Source organism: Diabrotica virgifera, chromosome 7 (genome assembly GCF_917563875.1).
Source record: "Diabrotica virgifera virgifera chromosome 7, PGI_DIABVI_V3a".
NCBI lineage: Eukaryota > Metazoa > Arthropoda > Insecta > Coleoptera > Chrysomelidae > Diabrotica > Diabrotica virgifera.
In genome coordinates, this window is record NC_065449.1 from 78,617,473 (window position 1) to 78,640,146 (window position 22,674).

At 33.4% G+C, this 22,674-nt stretch overlaps 1 protein-coding gene across 18 annotated transcripts in view; it reads left to right on the plus strand.

The window, feature by feature from the left end:
* The window catches only part of LOC114346561 (protein tramtrack, beta isoform), a 245,363-nt gene that overhangs the window by 73,636 nt on the left and 149,053 nt on the right, over positions 1 to 22,674 (plus strand). Inside the window, exon 5 of one of the 18 annotated variants that reach the window (XM_028297452.2) lies at positions 16,148 to 16,679. The exons of 16 other annotated variants lie outside the window; for them this stretch is intronic. In XM_028297452.2, coding sequence (XP_028153253.1) covers positions 16,148 to 16,353 — 206 coding nt within the window. In that variant the 3' untranslated portion in view covers positions 16,354 to 16,679. Of the gene's footprint in view, positions 1 to 16,147; positions 16,680 to 22,674 lie in introns of those variants that run through there. One more of the 18 variants, XM_028297334.2, reaches the window with a different exon arrangement.

Here is a 22,674-nt window from a genome sequence, read left to right on the forward strand (position 1 = left end):
TGCTTACGTTCAAGTGATCTTTAATATAGTCTACTATTGTTAAGAATCATTAGTATAGCTTATTTTGAAATTTTAGTACACAAGGTTGGTCGAAACTCGGAATGAATATTTTCTGAGTTTTCTTAAATGGAACACCCTGTATTTTATTATTGTAACGAAATGATATTTCATGGTACTTTTTTATTTTATAAGTATTCCCTATACCTAATTGCTTTAATTTTTGAGTTATTGGTGATTCAAGCTAAACATTAATTGCAACAAAAAATACGTAAAATTTTATTAGGTTAGCCGTGAAAAAATTCAATCACAAATAATTTTTCAGAAATAAATACATATTAATCCAGACTGATCCTTAAAATTACCAATAATGGTTTAACTATCAAAATACCTACGTAATTAAGATTTTTGGTGTGATTAACAATTAACCACAAATTAAAGCAGTTAGGTATAGGGAATGCTTAAGAAATAAAAAAGTACCATAAAATATCATTTCATTACAATACTAAAATACAGGGTGTTCCATTTAAGAAAACTAAGAAAATACTCATTCAGAGTTTCGACCAACCCTGTATACTAAAATTAAAAATTTAGCTATACTAATGATTCTTAACAATAGTAGACTATATTAAAAATCATTTGAACGTAAGTAGAGTTTTATATGTCAAACTACTACAATTCTACAGGGTGTGAATGTTGCTACGAAATTAATACAAAAACGTGATTATCTTTTAAAATACCCTGTATAATATTACAAAAGCTCATATTTTAAGAAAGAAGACATCGAAGAGAATCCAAAAATGTAAAAATATACAGGGTGTCCCATTAAAAAAAAACGAAGTTATAAATAAGCAACTTCCGGTTTAACCGGAAGTAGCAAATAGATGAAAATATTTTCATTAAATAGATTACTCTTCAAAACCCCTTAATTTAAATTTTCATGATTCTGTTGCCTTTAGTTCTCGAGATATTTCTAATAGGCCCTTTATTTGCCTCAACCTGTATATAAACAAAATACAAAAACAACAGAGAACACAAAATTTATTTGATAAAAAAATGAAAGGTTCTTCTTAGCAACAAATAATGCAAGTAATGGGTGTGGTGATTTAATCAAAAAAACATGAGGCCTCAGGTTCAGAATCTATTTCTATCGTTAGCTCATCCTGGTCATCTACATTCTGCATTTCAATGTACTGATGAGAAGTTGTGGGATTTTATTTTTCACGAGTCGCCAGCTCAGTCACGGATTGATTGCTTTACGTCTAAAGGGGCATTTAGACGAGCTAGTTTTTGAAGCAATATGTTGCCGAAAATATATATTTGGTATGTTTCTGGCAACATTACAGCCATCTAATGAAAATATCGCCGTTTGGCTGAGCCATGTGGCCGAAAACTTCCTGGTATTTGAACACTATTTTGCCTGATGCGTTGCCGATAAAGTCGAACTGCTGTGGAAAATTTTGCATGTTGCTCTGTATTTCTTCTTTATTTCCTGTACTCTGTTGAAATTTAATTTGGTTTTGTCAAGACATACAAAGAAAAGATGAATACGTGGTCAAATGAAATCACAATAAGGTTTATTAATGCAGTACATCCAGAGTTGTGGAACTTGGAATACTTCTTGAACTTGTCGAGATTGGTATTGCGTTTCTCATGTTTGATTTTTCTTCTCTATTCTTGGTCCTATCATATTTATTAATAGTTCGAAATCACTTTTTGACTTTCTTGTAAAATTCATAAACAAATAATTGTCTAGCATTATTTCCATAATTACTCATTGTTTCGCGTTTACTTAGAAAAGCCGTATCCACATTTTCCATTTTTCTTTTTTATGTATCGTCCTAGCACGATTAAGGACGCAACAACTGGCAAGAGAATATTCTCTTGAGAATATTCTCTTCTTACATCATTAGTTTCACCCTCTTAGGGCTCTTCAGACTATGTGGTCTACTCTGAATCGAAAAGAAAACAAAACCTCTCTGAAGAGCCCTAAGCCCAGCCGCACACCAAAGAAACATGAAACGTAAATTACGTTTCATGGAAATAAAACAGTGCTAAACAAATAAACGTCCGCCCATTTGTGAAACTCTCCGAAAATAAAAATCTGTCATGTGCATGAATCACACTCGTTTCATTAGTAGGCGGACTTTGATATTTGTTTAGCAGTGTTTTAGGTTCATGAAACATGTTTTTCGTTTCATGTTTCATGTTTTTCGTTTCATGTTTCTTTGGTGTGCGGCTGGGCTAAGAGAAATGGCATATATGTAATAGAAATGGGATTCAGCACCTCTGAAACGAATGAAACAAACTGCCTTTCATTTCCTATTAGTTTCATTCATATCTGAGTACGGGGACCAAGATTCGATGGAATTTTACCTAGATAAATAGACGTGTCAGTTTTCGTTTTTCTAAATACATAGAAGCGTTCTAGATTCTAGAGGTATGTATTTACAAAAAAAAAAAAAACGAATTAAAAGACACCATACACTCACAAGAGCTCTAGCTCCGTCGGGAAGCATTTTCGGACTAGGTGATTTGGGTTAAACCGTAATATTTTAGGACTCTACACCTAAAATATTTTCCAATTATTAATGAAACACCCTATGGAAGAAAGAACTATTGTTATCTCATATATATTTTGTTGGAGCACGGATAAACGAGTAAAAGAAAAAAAGTTAATTTCTGTATTTAAGAAATTGTTTTGAGTTGCAAGAAATAAAACTTATCTTACAATAAAGATTAAAATAATGTTAAACCCCTCTGTGGTTCAATGGCAAGAGAGCCTACCTTTGGATTCAGGGTCGTGAGTTCGAATCTCATCACGGGTAGGGAATTTTTTATTTTTTAAAAAATAAGTGAAAATGGTGTCTATTCTTGTGGGATCGGTATTCACCCGATTCACCGCTGACGTTTAGATACAATTAGCGTCTCTTTGTAAAGACAATGAAGTCGACTTTTCAAAGTAACAAGACATTTGCTCAATACACTCGCACACACACACACACACTACACCCTACACTAGGTATCCGATTGCAAAATCAACTACCATGCCAATGGACATTAGTTGTCAAGGCATTAAGCTAAATAAAAAAAAAGAATGTGTGTGTACTTTGTACGCACGTAAGAAGTTATACTTCTATTATAATATAATCTAACTCATATTATGATTTCAACGAAATCAATATACCTATCTACTTTAAACAGTTTTTTTGTATTGTATTTAAATATTAAACTAAATTTAGAAAGAACAAAAAGAACACCAAAAATTAAAAAAAAAAGGATATGACTTTGTCCGGAATTGAACAGGGGACCTCTCGATCCCTAGACGAACGCTCTACCGATCAGCTACCACCGCTTTTGTATTCAGTCGATCATTTCTCGGACATAATTACATTCACGGTGACAGATACATTAATTGAAAATAAATATTTTCAATAATACTTATTAGGAGAAAGACAAATCCACAGACATAAAAATTATAATAAATATATTTACTAAAAACACTAATAATATATTCTTTTCACGCACACCTTATTTGCGCTACATAATTTAAAAGATGTATTCTTAAAAGATGTGTGAATGTAAAAAATTCACCCTCGTGCCTAAAGAAGTATAACTTCAAAAAATCATGTTAAAACAATTCACTGTTAACTAAGCTCACAAATATCTCTAAGTACAAAATACAAATCAGCATCATCACCAAAATAGAAATGGATGATTTTTTCAAAAAAGTAATTAAAAAAAAATACAAAAAATTTGAATTAGTCCCGCCGCCTGTTTTTTTGGGTGATTCTCAGCAAGAAAGGGTCTTCCAAGTTTTTTCGTAGGATGCATAATTTTCGAGATAACCGCGGTTGAACTTTCAAAAAATCGAAAAAGTGCAATTTTTCAACCCGAATAACTTTCGATTAAAAAATAAAATAGCTTACTTAAAATAGCAATTCTGCTTACTGCATTTGAAAGTTCAAGTCAAATTCTATCGGTTTTGATTATTTGCATTGCTAAAACTTAAGTTTTTATTTGTTAAACAAAGCCATAAACACATATAGGTCTGGATCCCGCGTATGAAAAAAAGTTGATTAATAGCAAGCTGAAAATTTGTTGACTGTCCGACAGAACTTCCAATTGATTTGTTACCCTTTCATTAAACTCTCATGCAAAAATCAGGCTGCTATTTATCACCAAATGGGAATTATAATGAGTGGAACACGTAGAATATGTCAAATGACAGGAATTATGACAGGTGATAAATAGCAGTCTGATTTTTGCATGAGAGTTTAATGAACGGGTAACAAATCAATTGGAAGTTCTGTCGGACAAAATACATGTGACGTTTTCGTGGTCTGACCGTTCCAAATTTTTAACCTGTTCCACAATTAAAACTTCCCCCGTTCCAGTGTTCCCATATATCAAAGTTTGTCCGAGTAGACACCCTTAAGAGATTAACAAATTTTCAGCTTGCTATTAATCAACTTTTTTTTTCGTACGCGCGATCCATACCTAATAGTGTTTCCCGTGCCCAATGCATGCGTTTTAATGTACGTAATCTACGTAGAAATTGTCTGTATGCGCGCCTACTCCTTCGATTTCAAATGAGAAATGCATTGAAAACATCATTCAATCACTATGTGTTATAGCTTTGTTTAACAATAAAAAATTAATTTTTAGCAATGAAAGTAATCAAAACCGATAGAATTTGACTTGGAACTTTCAAATGCGGTAAGCAGAATTGCTATTTTATTTTTCAATCAAAAGTTATTCGGGTTTAAAAATTTAAATTTTTCGATTTTTTGAAAGTTCAACCGCGTTTATGTCGAAAACTATGCATCCTACGAAAAAACTTGTAAAAACATTTTTTGCTTAGAATGTCCCAAAAAAATGTTTTGTTTTACGAAAAATCGCTGTTATGTGATTCCTCAAGTTCTGTGTTTATAACAATCTGATCGACATCCAGATCGACTGTCACCCAAAAAATTCGTGTTCTACGGGTCAAAATACATAAAAAAACTTGGGTAAGTCCATCTGAATTAAGGAGGCCGTTGTACCCCCACTGGCGACAGGACTAAATGGGTTGATGTGAGTCCATTTCAATTTAGTTAAAAGAAATAAAATAAAGGACTTACCGCATAATCAATTTATTCTACCTAGGATGACTGGTGCCTAGGATGACAATTTGCTACGCATCTTCAGGTCTCCAGGAAGGTAACTAAATGCTAAAATTACAAAATTGCCAATGTTAGGGTACTGTCAGGTATAATGAAATAAATTATGCAAATATAAGTGCCGTTTTCAACTTACACAATTTTTTTACACAATTTTTTACACAATTTTGACAATTTTTTTTATATTAAAATTGTGTTAGTTGCTAGATTAGCCACAGTTGATTGTAATGACAATTCCATTTTTACCTAAAAAGATTTGACTTTACTTCCACTTTGGAAATCTTTTTCAAAAAGATTAATAAAGAAAAGAAATTGTGTTGAAAATAGTTATTTTCCTAACAAGTGCAGAAAGTCATTCTTTTCGGCACGCGATTGCAGTCGAGTGCGGAAATGAGACTTTCTGCAAGGGTTTACTGTAAAGAGACCGAAATCATTAGACCGAAAGCAGTAGACCGAACTCATTAGACCGAAAAGCACTTTACCGAAACCTCACTAGACCGAACAGCAGAAGACCGAAAAGCAGTTCTTTTTACTTGTCGCAGTCAAAGAGATAAGGCTAATGTAATTACAACTAAATGTTATTTGGATGGTTATTATAAACAGTTAAATGGTACTAACGTCACTACTCTTAATTTATTTTTACCTTCACTAATTTGTTTAACGGATGAAAATTATTTCATATCAGACTGTACAAAGTAACAATTTACACAGTCTACATATAAAATAATACAAAAAAAATACAATAAACAAAAAGACAGATATACAAAATCTTAGCATAATTTACTGCAAACTTTTTAAATTTATTTACCATTTCGGTCTAATGCTGTTCGGTCTAGTGAGGTTTCGGTAAAGTGCTTTTCGGTCTAATGAGTTCGGTCTAATGAGTTCGGTCTAATGATTTCGGTCTAATTGTCGTGTACCTTCTGCAAGAGTTAGGAACAATATTTTTTCTAGAATTTGACTTGAACTTTCAAATGCGGTAAGCAGAATCGCTATTTTATTTTTCAATCAAAAGTTATTCGGGTTCAAAAATTTCAATTTTTCGATTTTTTGAAAGTTCAACCGCGTTTATGTCGAAAACTATGCATCCTACGAAAAAACTTGTAAAAACATTTTTTGCTTAGAATGTCCCAAAAAAATGTTTTGTTTTACGAAAAATCGCTGTTATGTGATTCCTCAAGTTCTGTGTTTATAACAATCTGATCGACATCCAGATCGACTGTTACCCAAAAAATTCGTGTTCTACGGGTCAAAATACATAAAAAATCTTGGGTAAGTCCATCTGAATTAAGGAGGCCGTTGTACCCCCACTGGCGACAGGACTAAATGGGTTGATGTGAGTCCATTTCAATTTAGTTAAAAGAAATAAAATAAAGGACTTACCGCATAATCAATTTATTCTACCTAGGATGACTGGTGCCTAGGATGACAATTTGCTACGCATCTTCAGGTCTCCAGGAAGGTAACTAAATGCTAAAATTACAAAATTGCCAATGTTAGGGTACTGTCAGGTATAATGAAATAAATTATGCAAATATAAGTGCCGTTTTCAACTTACACAATTTTTTTACACAATTTTTTACACAATTTTGACAATTTTTTTTATATTAAAATTGTGTTAGTTGTTAGATTAGCCACAGTTGATTGTAATGACAATTCCATTTTTACCTAAAAAGATTTGACTTTACTTCCACTTTGGAAATCTTTTTCAAAAAGATTAATAAAGAAAAGAAATTGTGTTGAAAATAGTTATTTTCCTAACAAGTGCAGAAAGTCATTCTTTTCGGCACGCGATTGCAGTCGAGTGCGGAAATGAGACTTTCTGCAAGGGTTTACTGTAAAGAGACCGAAATCATTAGACCGAAAGCAGTAGACCGAACTCATTAGACCGAAAAGCACTTTACCGAAACCTCACTAGACCGAACAGCAGAAGACCGAAAAGCAGTTCTTTTTACTTGTCGCAGTCAAAGAGATAAGGCTAATGTAATTACAACTAAATGTTATTTGGATGGTTATTATAAACAGTTAAATGGTACTAACGTCACTACTCTTAATTTATTTTTACCTTCACTAATTTGTTTAACGGATGAAAATTATTTCATATCAGACTGTACAAAGTAACAATTTACACAGTCTACATATAAAATAATACAAAAAAAATATAATAAACAAAAAGACAGATATACAAAATCTTAGCATAATTTACTGCAAACTTTTTAAATTTATTTACCATTTCGGTCTAATGCTGTTCGGTCTAGTGAGGTTTCGGTAAAGTGCTTTTCGGTCTAATGAGTTCGGTCTAATGAGTTCGGTCTAATGATTTCGGTCTAATTGTCGTGTACCTTCTGCAAGAGTTAGGAACAATATTTTTTCTAAGAGTCTTTAAACAATTACCAAATCTTAATCAATTAATTGGATTAATATGAAAATACATACACAAATTAATTCTATGAAAAGGTTGTCAAAACCAAACTTTCAATATAATTAGCATGACGACGATCTTGGTTTCCATGACGATAATTCAAAACGACTGTTATTGTCTACCGATTTGACTTTCGAATATTATGTCAAAATAATTTTATTTCATCGAATTGTCGCGTTAATTTCATTAAAACAGGAACAAAGTAAGATATATTTGAAATAAATTAGTAAATATCTAAATATTAGTTTATTGCAAGTATTATAATTACTTTAAGGCCATATTAACATATCTAAATTAACACGCGTGCGGAAAAGTAAAAACTGCGTGCGGAAAAGTAACACGCGTGCGGAAAAGTGAAACTTTCTAAACTAAAATGCGTGCGCGAAAGTAGACATTTTTGCACGTTCGTAGAAAAAATATATAACCGCCAAGTTGTCAGTTACAAAACAGTTTCAGAACCTTATTGAAAATTGTGCACTTATCTTATAATATTGGCACATTTTATTTTATTGTACATTAGGGTGGTGCGAAAAAAGTCAAGTTGATAATTCCGTATCGCTATAGTGCGGAAAAGTTGCGATTGGCAATTACAAGAAAAACAAAAAAAAAAAAATAATTCAAATCGGACTTTATCTTCCGATCCCGCAACAGGCCTAAAAAATATGAAAAAAATGAAATTTTTCCTTTCTTCAAAAAAAATTTATTTATCCTTCGTGTACGTTTTATTTATCAGTATAGTAAATTTTATTTACAGTTTGCATGGTAGAGTAATAAAAATATATTTAGGCATTTAGTGAATATCTTTTGATCCCGCAAGGTCAATCAAAATCTATAAAAATTTGAAATTTTTGATGATTTTGATATATTAAAAAACATTTAGTTATCTCATTTTTCTGTTACATTGTAAAGCTCTTCGCTTGTTTAGATATTGTATGACAATATTTAAACAACCCAGAACTCAAAACGAGGGGTGGTTGCAGTTCTAGCAATGAGTGTGTGTTTTTTACATTATTTACATCTGTACATTTCTTTTTCATCTGTTTGTGTCCAGCTCTTAAACATCAACTTTGTTTTGTGATTTCTTGGTAAAATCTGGCAGCATGGACCTTGATTTAAATGTTTTCCTGATGAATACATCTGTTGATTAGGGCCCACATACAATAGCATTAGACGATGCTTCCGTGGGCAACTTTAGACCCCGCTCGTCAGCTTGCATGTGGCAGGGATTGTTTTGTACATTCCAGTCTGGCATGTCTCCCGATGTAATGCAAGAAGATATATCTTCATTTGAAACTCTTCGAAGAACTGGTGGAGAAGATAGTTTTGTAACATTCCAGTCTATTATTTCAGTGTAGTCCTGTGCTTGAAAATTTAAATTAGAAGGGATGAAATTTCTAATACTTGTGCCCTTGGCTTTAGTCTGTCCGGCTTTTAACACTCTCCTTGGCCCTAGCTCTCTAATGTGTTTCCTTTCTCCCTACTACTTGAGATTTTGAAGCACAAGACTAAACTAAAATAATAGACTGGAATGTTGCAAAACTATCTTCTCCACCACTTCCTCGAAGAGTTTCAAATGAAGATATAACTCCTTGTATTACATCGGACGACATGTCAGACTGGAATGTACAAAACTATCCCTGCCACAAGCCAGCTGATGAGCGGTGTCTAAAGTTGACCACGGAATCATCGTCTAATGCTAATGTATGTGGGCCTCAATTAAGAGATAGATGCATCAGGATAACAGTTTCAAGGTCCATGCTGCCAGATTTTACCAAGAAATCGCAATGCAAAGTTGGTGTTTGAGAGCTGGACACAAACAGATGAAAAATAAATGTACATATATGTAAATTATGTAAAAAACACACACTCATTGGTTGGTTAGAGAGGGGTGCGTGTGGAGCTAGAAGTGCAACTACCCGTGTCCAAAAGTGATGAGTGTTATTTAAAGTGTTTGGAGAACTTTTCACGCGAATTAGATGTTGTTGTCTATAGTTCTATAATTCTATAATTCCGTTGTCTCATAAGAAACATTTATGTCATTTTCAAGAGTGTTTTTGTTCCGCGCGAGTGCTAATTAGTGAAAAAAACTCGAACTTTGTGTCAAAACATTCTTCGGTTTGTTGTAAGTGATGACAACAGTATAAAGGTGGGAATCACCGCTCCAAAGTAACGTATTATTTCATTATTATTATTTAAATAAATATTGCAATTTTATAAATATAGAGATTACAAAAGCATTAAAAAAGCCGACGGGGGTTAATTTTCCGCAGGGTTGAACTGAAATTAACCCCTCTCGCGGTTTTTTTTACATCAAATCAAGAAAAATAATAAAAATTAAAAAAAATAAGAAAAGTAGAACAATATTTTATTATACCAAAAACTGTTAACTGTAAATAAGAGGTTAGTGTTTAGATTCAAAATTATTGATAATAAAATATATTATTTAATAACGCATGAGAATATGCTTCAGATCTTAACGACTTTAAACCATGAGTCAAAATTATAATACTCAGTATGTACAGTATCCACAACAGGACATTACTATAAATCCATCACTAAATTCACTAAACCAATGTGCAGGACCGTACGCGCAAATTCAATATGTACCAATTCAACAGTCCTTATATAATAACACAGCTCAGAGTATTCAAAACGTGCAACCGCATTTAGTTTCACAACCGATGCAGCCTTCTACTAGTGCAGCACAATATTATCCTGTAGTACCTGTTCAATCGCAACCCCAAGCTGAATCTGCACCAGATGATTGGAAACACGTACATAACAAAAAAAAGAAATCGAATTGATAGCCCGGAAAAATATATTAGAGCAACAAAACAATCCAAAATAGATGATTACTGGTTAAACTCACCAATATCGACCTCCAACAAATTCTCTGTATTACAAAAAGAACAAAACGATGCAAATCAGGATAAGCTACAGAAGAACAAAACGATGCAAATCAGGATACAACTACAGAAGAAAACCAGAGCCAAAATACAAATACAACTACTAAAACGCCACCAATATTTGTCTACAGTGTTAAAAATATTACTCCGCTTACCAAACTACTACAAACGATTGCAAAAGATGCTTATGTATTAAAAACTCTCACCAATGACCAAGTAAAAATAATGCCTCAAAATAATGAAGTCTACTCTGTCCTAACAAAAGCACTAGAAGACAAAAATACTGAATTTCATACCTACCAACTCAAAGAAGATCGCTCATTCAGAGTTGTACTAAGAAATGTACATCCATCTACAGATATCAACGAAATTAAGGCGGAAATCCAAAGCGTAGGGCACGAAGTCATAAATATCAATAACATTCGTCAATCAGGTACTAAAAAGCCATTACCACTGTTCTACGTTGAACTAAAACAAGCCGAGAATAACAAAGATATATATGAGATCGATTCATTGTTGAACTATAAAGTAATTTTTGAACCTCCACATAAAAAGCGTGTAGTACCTCAGTGCATAAAATGCCAACGCTACGGCCACACCAAAAATTTTTGCTACCTTTCTTCAAGATGTGTTAAATGCGTGGGTAACCACAGATCTGATCAGTGCTCTTACAAAGAAAGAAACAACCAGGTGAAATGCGTGCTGTGTGAAGGAAATCACCCAGCAAACTATCGTGGGTGCTTAGTCCACAAAGAGCTGCAAAAAAGAGCATTTCCACAACTGAGAAGCAAACCAACAAGTCAGCCTGTCCAATCAAACCAACACTTTGTAGTCCCGAATGTAACCTATGCTCAGGTAGCAACCGCTGGTAATCAAATACCATCAAATACAGCTCCCAGTCTTCAACAATCCACTGACATGCTCGAACTTAAAAATATGATCAAACAATTGGTAGAACAAATGAGCACAATGTTAAACCTCTTAACCGCTCTCATTTCTAAAAAAACCCTAAGATGGAGGCGTTTCTAAAATTAGCTTCATGGAACGCCAATGGCTTATCACAATATACACAGGATATCAAATACTTTCTACACCTTCATAAAATAGATATACTGCTAGTATCCGAAACTCACTTACACAAAAAAGTTACCTTAAAATTCCAAACTCTACTATATATACTACTAATTATCCAGATGGATCAGCACATGGAGGCTCTGCTATTATAGTTAAAAATACAATAAAACATCATAATGCTGGCGAGTACCAAACAAATCATATTCAAGCGACCAATATTGTGGTTGAAGACTGGGATGGACCACTTACAGTATCTGCGCTGTATTGCCCCCCACGACACTCTATCACAAACGAACAATTTAAAGATTATTACAATTCACTTGGGAGCCGCTTCATAGCAGCAGGGGACTATAATGCCAAACATACCAGGTGGGGATCAAGACTAATCACTCCGAGAGGTAGAGTTCTCTTAAATATCATAGAGTCAAATAATATGGATTATTCATCAACCGGCGAACCAACATACTGGCCCTCGGACAGAAATAAAATCCCCGATTTGGTCGATTTTGCTGTAGTTAAGAACATCCCTAGGTCTAATATAAAAGCTACATCATGCTACGAATTATCTTCTGATCACTCGCCTATACTATTCACAGTTGGAACCCAGGTACTTATTAAAGAAATATCCCCCTCACTTTATAACAGACGCACACACTGGCCAAAATTCAGATCTATCCTGGAGAACAAGGTGTCTCTAGACATTCCACTAAAAACCAAAGAGGACATTTTTCTTGCTGTGGAACAACTAACTACAAATATCCAATCAGCTGCCTGGCAAGCAACACCAACAATACAAAATAAATGCATAATAAATGACTGCCCACAAGTTGTCAAAGAAAAAATTTTGTCAAAGAGAAGACTGAGGAAAAGCTCTTCGAAGATCTCAAAAACCAATCACTTCAGTACTACTTGGAAAACTTAGATTCCACTAAAGATACCGATTATTCGCTATGGAAAGCCACGAGAAAACTGAAACAACCCCAGAAACCGTCACCTCCAATTAGAAAATCGGACGGAGAATGGGCTCGTAGTGCACAAGAGAAAGCAAGTTGTTTTGCAGAGTATTTTTCCGAAGTATTTACTCCCAGTCAAGTGAATTCACCTGTGGAAGTAGACGTATTCTCATTTCTTCAAAGTCCATATCAAATGAGTTTGCCTATTCCGAAATTTAAATCGTCCGAAGTCATCTTGGCTATTAATAATTTAAACGATAAAAAATCTCCAGGGTACGATTTGATCAGTGGAAAAGTATTGAAAGAATTACCTATCAAATGCATAAAACTTATAACGTTTATATTCAATGCCATATTAAACTTAGGTTACTTTCCTGATCAATGGAAAGTGTCTCAGACAATAACCATTCTAAAACCGGGGAAACCTCAAGAAGAAACTACATCGTACAGGCCAATCAGCCTCTTGCCAATCACGTCTAAAGTTTTCGAAAAACTATTAGTAAAAAAACTCGAACCCTGGATCAAAAATCTAATTCCAGACCACCAGTTTGGATTTCGATCCCATCACTCAACAATCCAACAAGTTCACAGAGTGGTAAAACATATAAATGCTGATTTTGAGGCCAAAAGGTACTGTTCAGCGGCATTTCTTGACGTTAGGCAGGCATTTGACAAGGTATGGCATGAAGGCCTCCTATACAAGCTAAAAAAGACATTACCGCACAGCTTTTACATTCTTCTTGAGTCATATTTGTCAGGTAGGTGTTACTTTATTAAATACCAAGATGCAATTTCCAAACTCTATTCTATCAAAGCTGGCGTGCCACAGGGTAGCGTGCTGGGACCTACCTTGTATCTTTTGTTTACCGCAGATATAGCTCCACCTCTACAGGAACCACTAGAGGAGAGACCACTTACAGAAGAAATGATGCTAGGAACATTTGCCGATGATACTGCAATCCTAGCCTCACACACAGACCCTATTTATGCCTCGCATATCCTTCAAGCGTATCTAGACAGAGTACAAATTTGGTTTTTGGAATGGAAAATTAAAGTGAATGAAGGAAAATCTATTCAAGTTACATTTACAACACGAAGAGGAACTTGTCCTCCTGTAACTTTAAACAATCACCAATTACCATCAGCCAACGAGGTAAAATATCTTGGTATTCATTTGGACAGAAGTCTCACATGGAGGAAACATATCTGGACCAAGAGAAAGCAACTAGGTCTCCAATTCAGAAATATGTATTGGTTAATGGGCCGTTCATCAAGACTATCTCTGGATAATAAATTGCTGCTCTATAAGGCAATACTTATGCCAATCTGGACATATGGGTTGGAACTATGGGGAACAGCCAGTCACTCCAACATCGAAATCATCCAACGCTTCCAATCAAAAACCCTCAGAACCATCACTAATGCACCTTGGTACATCAACAACAGAATTATTCATCGAGACCTTAAAACTGATACGGTACAAGAAGTCATCACAAAACGTAGCACTGCTTACATTGCCAAGTTGGAGGATCATAAAAACCAGTTTGCACTTAACCTCCTAGACAATTCCCAAGAACAGCGTAGGTTAAAGAGGTTCAAACCATTGGACTTACCATTTAGAGTAAACTTTTAAACTAATGAGTTAGTAGTTATGAAATGTAATTATTTTGTACACAACTTTATAAAAATTGTACTTTGATTTTGCCAGTGGGTAAAATCTTTCTTGTCCTTAGTCAATGTAATTACTTTTGTTTATTGTTGACACTCAACAGATTGCAAAATAATTTTAAAATAAAAAAAAAATAAAAAAAAAATGGTTGGTTGGAGAGAAGGGTGCGTGTGGAGCTAGAAGTGCAACTACCCCCTCGTTTTGAGATCTGGGTTGTTTAAATATTGTCATAGAATATCCAAACAAGCGAAGAGCTTCACAATGTAACAAAAAAATGAGATAACTAAATGTTTTTTAATTTTTCAAAATCATCAAAAATTTCAAATTTTTATAGATATTTATTGACCTTGCGGGATCGGAAAATATCTGTTAAATGCATAAAACAATTTTTTAGTACTCAACCATGCAAAGTGTAAATAAATTTTACTATAGCGATAAATAAAACGTACTCGAAGGATAAATAAAAAAATTTGAAAAAAAGGTAAAATTTTATATTTTTTTCATAATCTTTAGGTCCGTTGCGGGATCGGAAGATAAAGTCCGATTTGAATAATTCTTTTTTTGTTTTTCTTCTAATTACCAATCGCAACTTTTCCGCACTATAGCGATACTGACACCCTATTGTACATGACAGTGCCCTAACATTGGCATTTTTGTAATTTTAGCATTTAGAAGACCTGAAGATGCATAGCAAATTGTAGTATGCGAAACCGGTCGTCTTAGGTAGAGTAAATTGATTTTGAGTAAGTCCTTTATTTTATTTCTTAAAAAAATACAATTTCTATTAGATTCTTACTATACAGAGTGTCCCGAAAAGATTGGTCATAAATTATACCACAGTTTTTGGGGTCAAAAATAGGTTGATTGAACCTCACTTACCTATATACAATAGTGCGCACAAAAAAAGTTACAGCCCTTTGAAGTTACAAAATAAAAATCAATTTTTTTTCAAATATCGAAAACTCTTAGAGATTTTTTATTGAAAATGGACATGTGTCACTCTTATGGCAGTAACATCTTAAAAAAAATTTAAGTGAAATTTGTGCGCCCCCTAAAAATTTTATGGGAGTTTGGTTCCTTTAAACTCCCCAAACTTTTGTGTACGTTCCAATTAAATTATTATTGTGGCACCATTAGTTAAACACAATATTTTTAAAACTTTTTTGCCTCTCAGTACTTTTTCGATAAGCCAGTCTTTATCGGGATATTTTGAATATTTGTCGAATCCACCACATATTTGTATATGGTTAAGTACGATTATAGAGACCTGTTAATAATCTGAAAATTTATTTATAATTTACATTTTTAGGCATATTTTTAAAAAGAAGCCACATCTCGATAAAAGGTGACTTGTCAAAAAAAGACTAAGAGGCAAAAAAATCTTAAAAACACTGTGTTTAACTAATGGTACCACAATAATAGTTTCATTGGAACGTACACAAACATTTGGGGGGTTTAACGGAACAAAACCCCCATAAAATTTTTATGTAAATATATTAAAAAAGAAGCCACATCTCGATAAAAACTGGCTTATCGAAAAAATACTAAGAGACAAAAAAGTTTTAAAAACGCTGTGTTAAACTAATGGTACCACAATAATGAATTAATTGGAACGTACACAAAAGTTTGGGGGGGTTTAAGGAAACAAAACCCCCATAAAATTTTTATGGGCTTGACAAACTTCGCTATAATTTTGTTTTAAGATGTTCCTGTCATAAGAATGATACATGTCCATTTTCAATAAAAAATCTCTAATAGTTTTCGATATATTGAAAAAAAATCGATTTTCATTTTGTAACTTCAAAGGGTTGTAACTTTTTATGAGCACATTTGTACTAAGGTAAGTTAGCTTCAATCGAACTATTTTTAACCCCAGAATGTGTGGTATAATTTATGACCAATCTTTTCGGGACTCCCTGTATAAAAAACTAGGTTCAAACATTGACTGGTGTTATTAATTGTAGGAATTGAGTATATTGTCACACCAAAAATAGAAGAAGTTTGGGTACAGGCGAATTACAAAGGCAATGACGAAAAACTAGAAAAAAGAAGAACTTGTCGTCTTTGCCCTTCTTCAATAAAAAGGAAAACTATTTACGCATGTCGAATATGTAGAACGCCCATTTGCTTACAACACATCAGAAAAATGTGTGAAGTTTGCACAGGATGAGAAAATATTAAACAAACATAAGTAGTCCACGGAATTTTCTGTTATTACAAATTAAAAATTATATAGTTAATAATATGTGTTAAAATAAGTCTGGCTAATTGGTTTATGCCAAAGCCAATTATAAATAAAAAAAATATGTGTTAACTACATAAAACCAATTTTCAAGACGCAAACGTAACTATTTGTATAATATATTGCGATGCTTATTACGAAATTACTGATTTATTTTTAGACACTTATATTTAAATAAAAACACTTTATATTCTTTTAATTACAAACACTTCAATATTCACAAAACAATTAATACTAAAGACAAATAACTAAAACTAACACATCTAATAAATTGATTTATAATCTCAAATTAAAATTTATTATTTTACATTTTAAGAGCACACAGTAGCGATCAACAGGTAGCAACAAACGCGGTCCAAGATTGCGAAAGTTCTGGGAACTTTCAAAAGTGAGGCAACAGTACGTGGGTAATTCGACACTGACAGTTCGTTTATACTATCAAAAACAATAATTTTTACACACATAGGCGCGAAATGTTGCAAAGTCAGTGACGTTCGATTTCTTGTTATAAAAAATCGATTTTTAGTAGTTCCAATGTGACACAAAATCTAGGCACGGGATAAAAAAGTTTGTTTGAAGAAAGTGTATTTTTTTGTCTTCCTTAATGGCGGTACAGGCTCCCTTTTTCAATATTTTATTTAGTTATAGAGTAATTTCCACATACTAACATATTTCTGAAATTGGGCTCTGTACCGCCATTCTTTATTATATTACGAATTTGTGTGCCAAATATCTCAACAAAATATTCAAAATTAGAGCCGCAATCTTGGAACGCGTTTACTGCTACCTGTTGATCGCTACTGTTTGCTCTTAAACCGAGCACGTACAACAACTCATTTACATACGTGACAACTTCAAAATTACTCTGAATACGTCCCAACCTAAAACGTCCACTCGTATTTATATGATTTGTTCCCGTTATCTAGAATATTCCGGTATAATAGCGAACCTCCTAGTGGCCTAGATTAGGGGTCACCAATAGGGCTTTTCATCGATTGTCATCTGTTTCGAGCTTTTGCCATGTGTCACATAATACTAATATATCTACGCCATACGTCTTTGGTTTGTATCATTGTTATATACCAATAACGTATGACGTAGATATATTAATATTTTGTGATACAGGACAGAAGCTCAAAACAAATGACTGTGAATGAGAAGCCCTATTATGTTCCCTGAAAGTCCGGATTGAATGCTACCTGTGTCTGGTTGTGCTGATTGGATTTATTTGCGGATTCTTGTTAAAAAATATCCCCTTTAACAAATCAAAAGGGTGTCGGGTGAAATTTTTGGACAAAAATTGTTTAACAATTTTTTTTTAATAAATTCAAAACATCACCTTTTTTGCTCCCGAAAATATGTTTTTAGCATTTTTGGGGTCATCTTAAACAAAAAAGATCTGTTATTTTTCTCAAACGTTAATAGATTTCGAGTTTTAAGCGATTTAAAATCTGAAAAATGCGAGAATAAGCATTTTTGAAGCTTAGAAACTCGTGTGTAAATTATTATTTTTGAGGTCGTCAAATACCTACATTCAATTTTAATATTCTGATGAGTAACCGGTGCTTGTTTCAATTTAGACCGTTGTTTTTAATTGTAATTAAATATGTATGCGCGTCCACTCGAGCCTTAACCCGCTGCGGCGGCGCGTCGCACTATATGGTGCGTATTGCACTGTATGATTGGCGTATTTAATTTGAACATTGGCAATAATTAACTGAATAAATAAATTATTTAAAAGAACTATGTTAATACATATCTTATAACATTTTAATAAATTTTCGCATAAGTACTTATATAATATAATTTCGCAGTACGTATAATAATAAAGTGCGACGCAGGACGATTAACAATTAAAAAACAACGGTCTATATTGAAATAAGCCCCGATTATTCGTTAGAATCTTGAAGTTGAATGTATAAGCTTCGATTTAGGCACTTGTCAACCTGAACACTAATAATGTACACATGAGTTTTCAAGCCTCGAAAACGCGTATGCGTATTTTCGCATTTTTCAGATTTTAAATCGCTTATAACTCCAAAACTACGAATGAGAAAAAAACAAGAGACCTTTTTAGTTTAAAATTACCCAAAAAAAAGGTAATTTTAAATTTGTTTATAAAATTGTTTCCTGTGTAAAAAAATATACAACATGTATGAAGTTTCGAATGAGTTTAGCGCAACCGATTCTCATTAGAGAGTCGAGATATTCATCTATTAGCTGAGATGTGTACCGATTTTTAATAAAGTTCATTATTGAAAAGGCTGCTTCGCACACATAAGTTGAGCCAAACATAGTACACAATTTCATGGCCAAACATTTTCAAAATTTCAAAACACTATAATATTCTGAATTGAATCGCGTTTCGCACAAAACTAGCCTACGGTCCGGATGCGGACTGCGATTCGCCAATAATTGCTGACCGCTGGCCTAGATGATCTCGTGATCTCGTGGTTCCTCAATGACTGCTAAGCGGGTCAGGACCGGCTTCAGTTCGAAATTCGTAACAATATTATGTGTTGTTCTGAAGCTATTTTCTTGTGGCATTTTTATAATCAAGTATATTCAAATGGGAAATAAGCCACAATTTTACCTAAAAATGATTTTATTAACGTTTCGACGCCCAAGTCGGGTGTCGTTGTCAAAATACAAAATAATAATAAAATAATATAAAATAAATAATAATAGTATTATTTTGTATTTTGACAACGACACCCGACTTGGGCGTCGAAACGTTAATAAAATCATTTTTAGGTAAAATTGTGGCTTATTTCCCATTTGAATATACTTGAATATTATGTGTTGGTGAAATTAGTTATGTCCTTGATCGTTAAGGGAGTATGGGTATGTACCTTGAATCGATGAAAATTGAAAGAACACACATAATAAAGAAGATATTGGAGAACAGGGTAGATATAGTTATCAGAGTTCAAGGACAAACTGTGGGAGGTCATGATATATGAAGATTTCAAATCGGAATTTGTCTTTTTTCGTGATTAGCTGGGGACTAAGAGTATAGCGGTGTCCATGTTTAAGAAAGGATATAAGTAGATTCGTCTAAGCAGAGGCAACAAAACCCGAATACATAAAAATACATAAACCCTTGTAAAAAGCATAGTCATAGCTCAGAAGTACAGCCCCCTAAAAAAATATAAGAAATGCTAAAAGCAACAAATGGATTTCTGGAGAAGAGTAACAGGCAAGTTAAGAGGGTGACTCGAGGTTGATCCAAGAATCAGAGATCATGTAAATAAGACTCACAATAACCCATGCAATAAACGACACATTTAATCTCGATTGGTCATGCACAAAGAATGTCTGATATAAGACTTCCCAAACAAATTATAGAATGGAACAAAAAATGTTCCAGATGAAAAAAAAAAAAAAAACGCAGAAAACCCCTCGAAGTTAGAAAAGCGGATTATACGAATATTTGAAAGATCTCGCAGTGGGACGAATCGCTGAAAACGTGGGCAAAAGTCTAAATATTTATCAATTTGGATATGAATTTGTACTGTAAGGTTTTCAACCTTGCTGATTACGAATTTGATGTGAAAATATAAAAAATACAAATATCAGATCCAATATGGCGGACCAAATTTGATATATTTCTTATTATTTGGACATAAATAGGTACTGCAAAGTTCTTTACCTCGCTGACTACGAATTGGATGTCGAAGTTAAAAAATTCATATTAGCGGATTCAATATGGCGGACCAAATTTCAAAAAAATTGAACTAATTGGACATAAATGGTATTGGTTGAATATTCTAAACGGCAGATCCTAAATGGCGAACGAAATTACCAAAAATTTAGAACAATTAGACATAACAGCGTACTAAAAAGTTTTTTACTTTTTTGAATACAAATATTTCAGTTGTAATACTAAGATGTGTAATAATTTTTAACATTTAATTTAACAAGTGTAACCAACAGGGGCCCCGTATCAAAGATTTTCGCGGGGCCCTTTTCAAAAACTGATATAAGATAGTGCTAGAAAATGTTCAATGGAACACCGTACTTATGTGAATCTGTACTCTTTTGTATGGTGTCGAAGGTTAGACTTTAACGGATACACTTCTCAAAAAACTGGAAGCCTTTGAAACCTTGGTGTATCGGAGGATCCTACGAATAAGTTGGGTGGATAGAGTTCGTAATGAAGTTGTTATACATCGGAGGGGAAAAATTACGGGAAGTCATCAGAACAGTTACAGTTAAAACTCGCAAACTTGAATATTTTTTTGGCCATGTTATGAGGTGCTATGTGCTCTCCGTATTATACTACGGGATGGAAGCGTGGACACTGAAGAAAATTGACGTGAGAAGACCGGAGACATTCGAGATGTGGATGTACCGAAGAGTGCTGAAGATCTCATGGGTAAATAGAATAACCAACGTAGAGGTAATGAGACAGACGTATGCATAAGGAAAGAGAAGTACTTCTAACAATTAAGAGAAGAAAACTGAGATATATGGGACATGTGATGAAAGGAGATAAATATCTAATACTCCAGTTCATTATGTAAGGAAAAATCCAGGAAAAAGATTTATAGGAAGCTGATAGCTGATTTAACTCATGGCTGAAGAATCTTAGGGCATGGTTTGGATGTAGTAACAACGAATTATTTAGAGCCGCACTCTCAAAAGTAAAAATCGCTTTGATGATTGCCAACCTTCGAAGCGGAGACGGCACCTAGAGAAGAATGCGCCACCCAGAGAGTTATAATATACTCCATTTAATAATAAAAGGCAAAGTAGACGGAAGAAACGGGCCAGGTCGAAGAAAAACGTCATGGCTTAGAAACCTAAGAGAGTGTTTTGAGAAACTCCAGCTTCCATTTTCCGAGCTGCCGCCAACAAAATTACTATAGCCAATTTGATAGCCAACACTCGATAATCGAGCACTGCACATGAAGAAGAAGACATGTGTGAATAATATTATTCCACTTTAAAATTCCTGAAATTTAAATACTCATCAGTACGAACTAACCAGCATCTGAAAGAATTACTAAGAAGTGCTGTCACCATTTATTCGCTAAGATTTAAAGAAGTATCAAAAGAAGTAAAATAAATTTATAATATTTAAATTTAGTACAAATAGGTTGTACTTTTATTTACACGTGTTCAATAAATATTCTGTACAAATTTCTGTAAAAAAATTTTTAACACCTTTTGCATAACTTTTTAATACGCATTTAATGACGGCTTCTAAAATATTTCAAATTTCTATCAAAGACTATCAAGGACCTTGGCCACCCCTGTTACAGACGACAATTAGATAAGAATTATTGTTTCATTAGTAGATAGAGATCTAGTACTTACCGTTGCAATCTAAATCACTTTGAGAATCTGGTTTATGGAAAAATGAAGAAATTTTGGGTATCTTCTTCAAAACTTATTCCTTTTTTTGTTTCATTTTTCTTTTCATCGCTCCACTCATGTACTCTCTTTTTCTTTCACTTATTTTTTTCACTTCACAATATTTTCAGAATTTAAAATTTAAACTTTCTGAACCGACTGCACAAATTGAACCTAATAAACCTAATAAACTCTAATAATAACTCCTAAACCTAATACACTCTAATAAACCAAAGTCAAAAAATAGATTTGAAAACAGATTCAGTTTTTTCAACAACACTTGTTATATAAGCCAAGGGTGACTGGACAATGAAAAAATGGGCTAAATAATAAATAGATTAAGAGGAAATAGTAGCGATCGACAGGTAGCAAAAACGCGTTCCAAGATTGCGGCTGTAATTTTGAATATTTTTTCGAGATATTTGGCACACTTATTCGTAATATAATAAAGAAGGGCGGTACAGAGCCCAATTTTAAAAATATATTAATATGTATGTGGAAATTACTCTGTAATTAAATACAATATTAAAAAAACGAGCCTGTACCGCCATTAAGAAGAACAAAAAAATACACTTTCTTCAAATAAACTTTTTCATCCGATGCCTAAATTTTGTGTCATTTTGGAACTACTAAAATTTTTTATTTCATTAGTAGTTCCAAAATGACACAAAATCTAGGCATCGGATAAAAAAGTTTATTTGAAGAAAGTGTATTTTTTTGTTCTTCTTAATGGCGGTACATGCTCGTTTTTTAATATTGTATTTAATTACAGAGTAATTTCCACATATTAATATATTTTTCAAATTGGGCTCTGTACCGCCATTCTTTATTATATTACGAATACGTGTGCCAAATATCTCAAAAAAATATTCAAAATTAGAGCCGCAATCT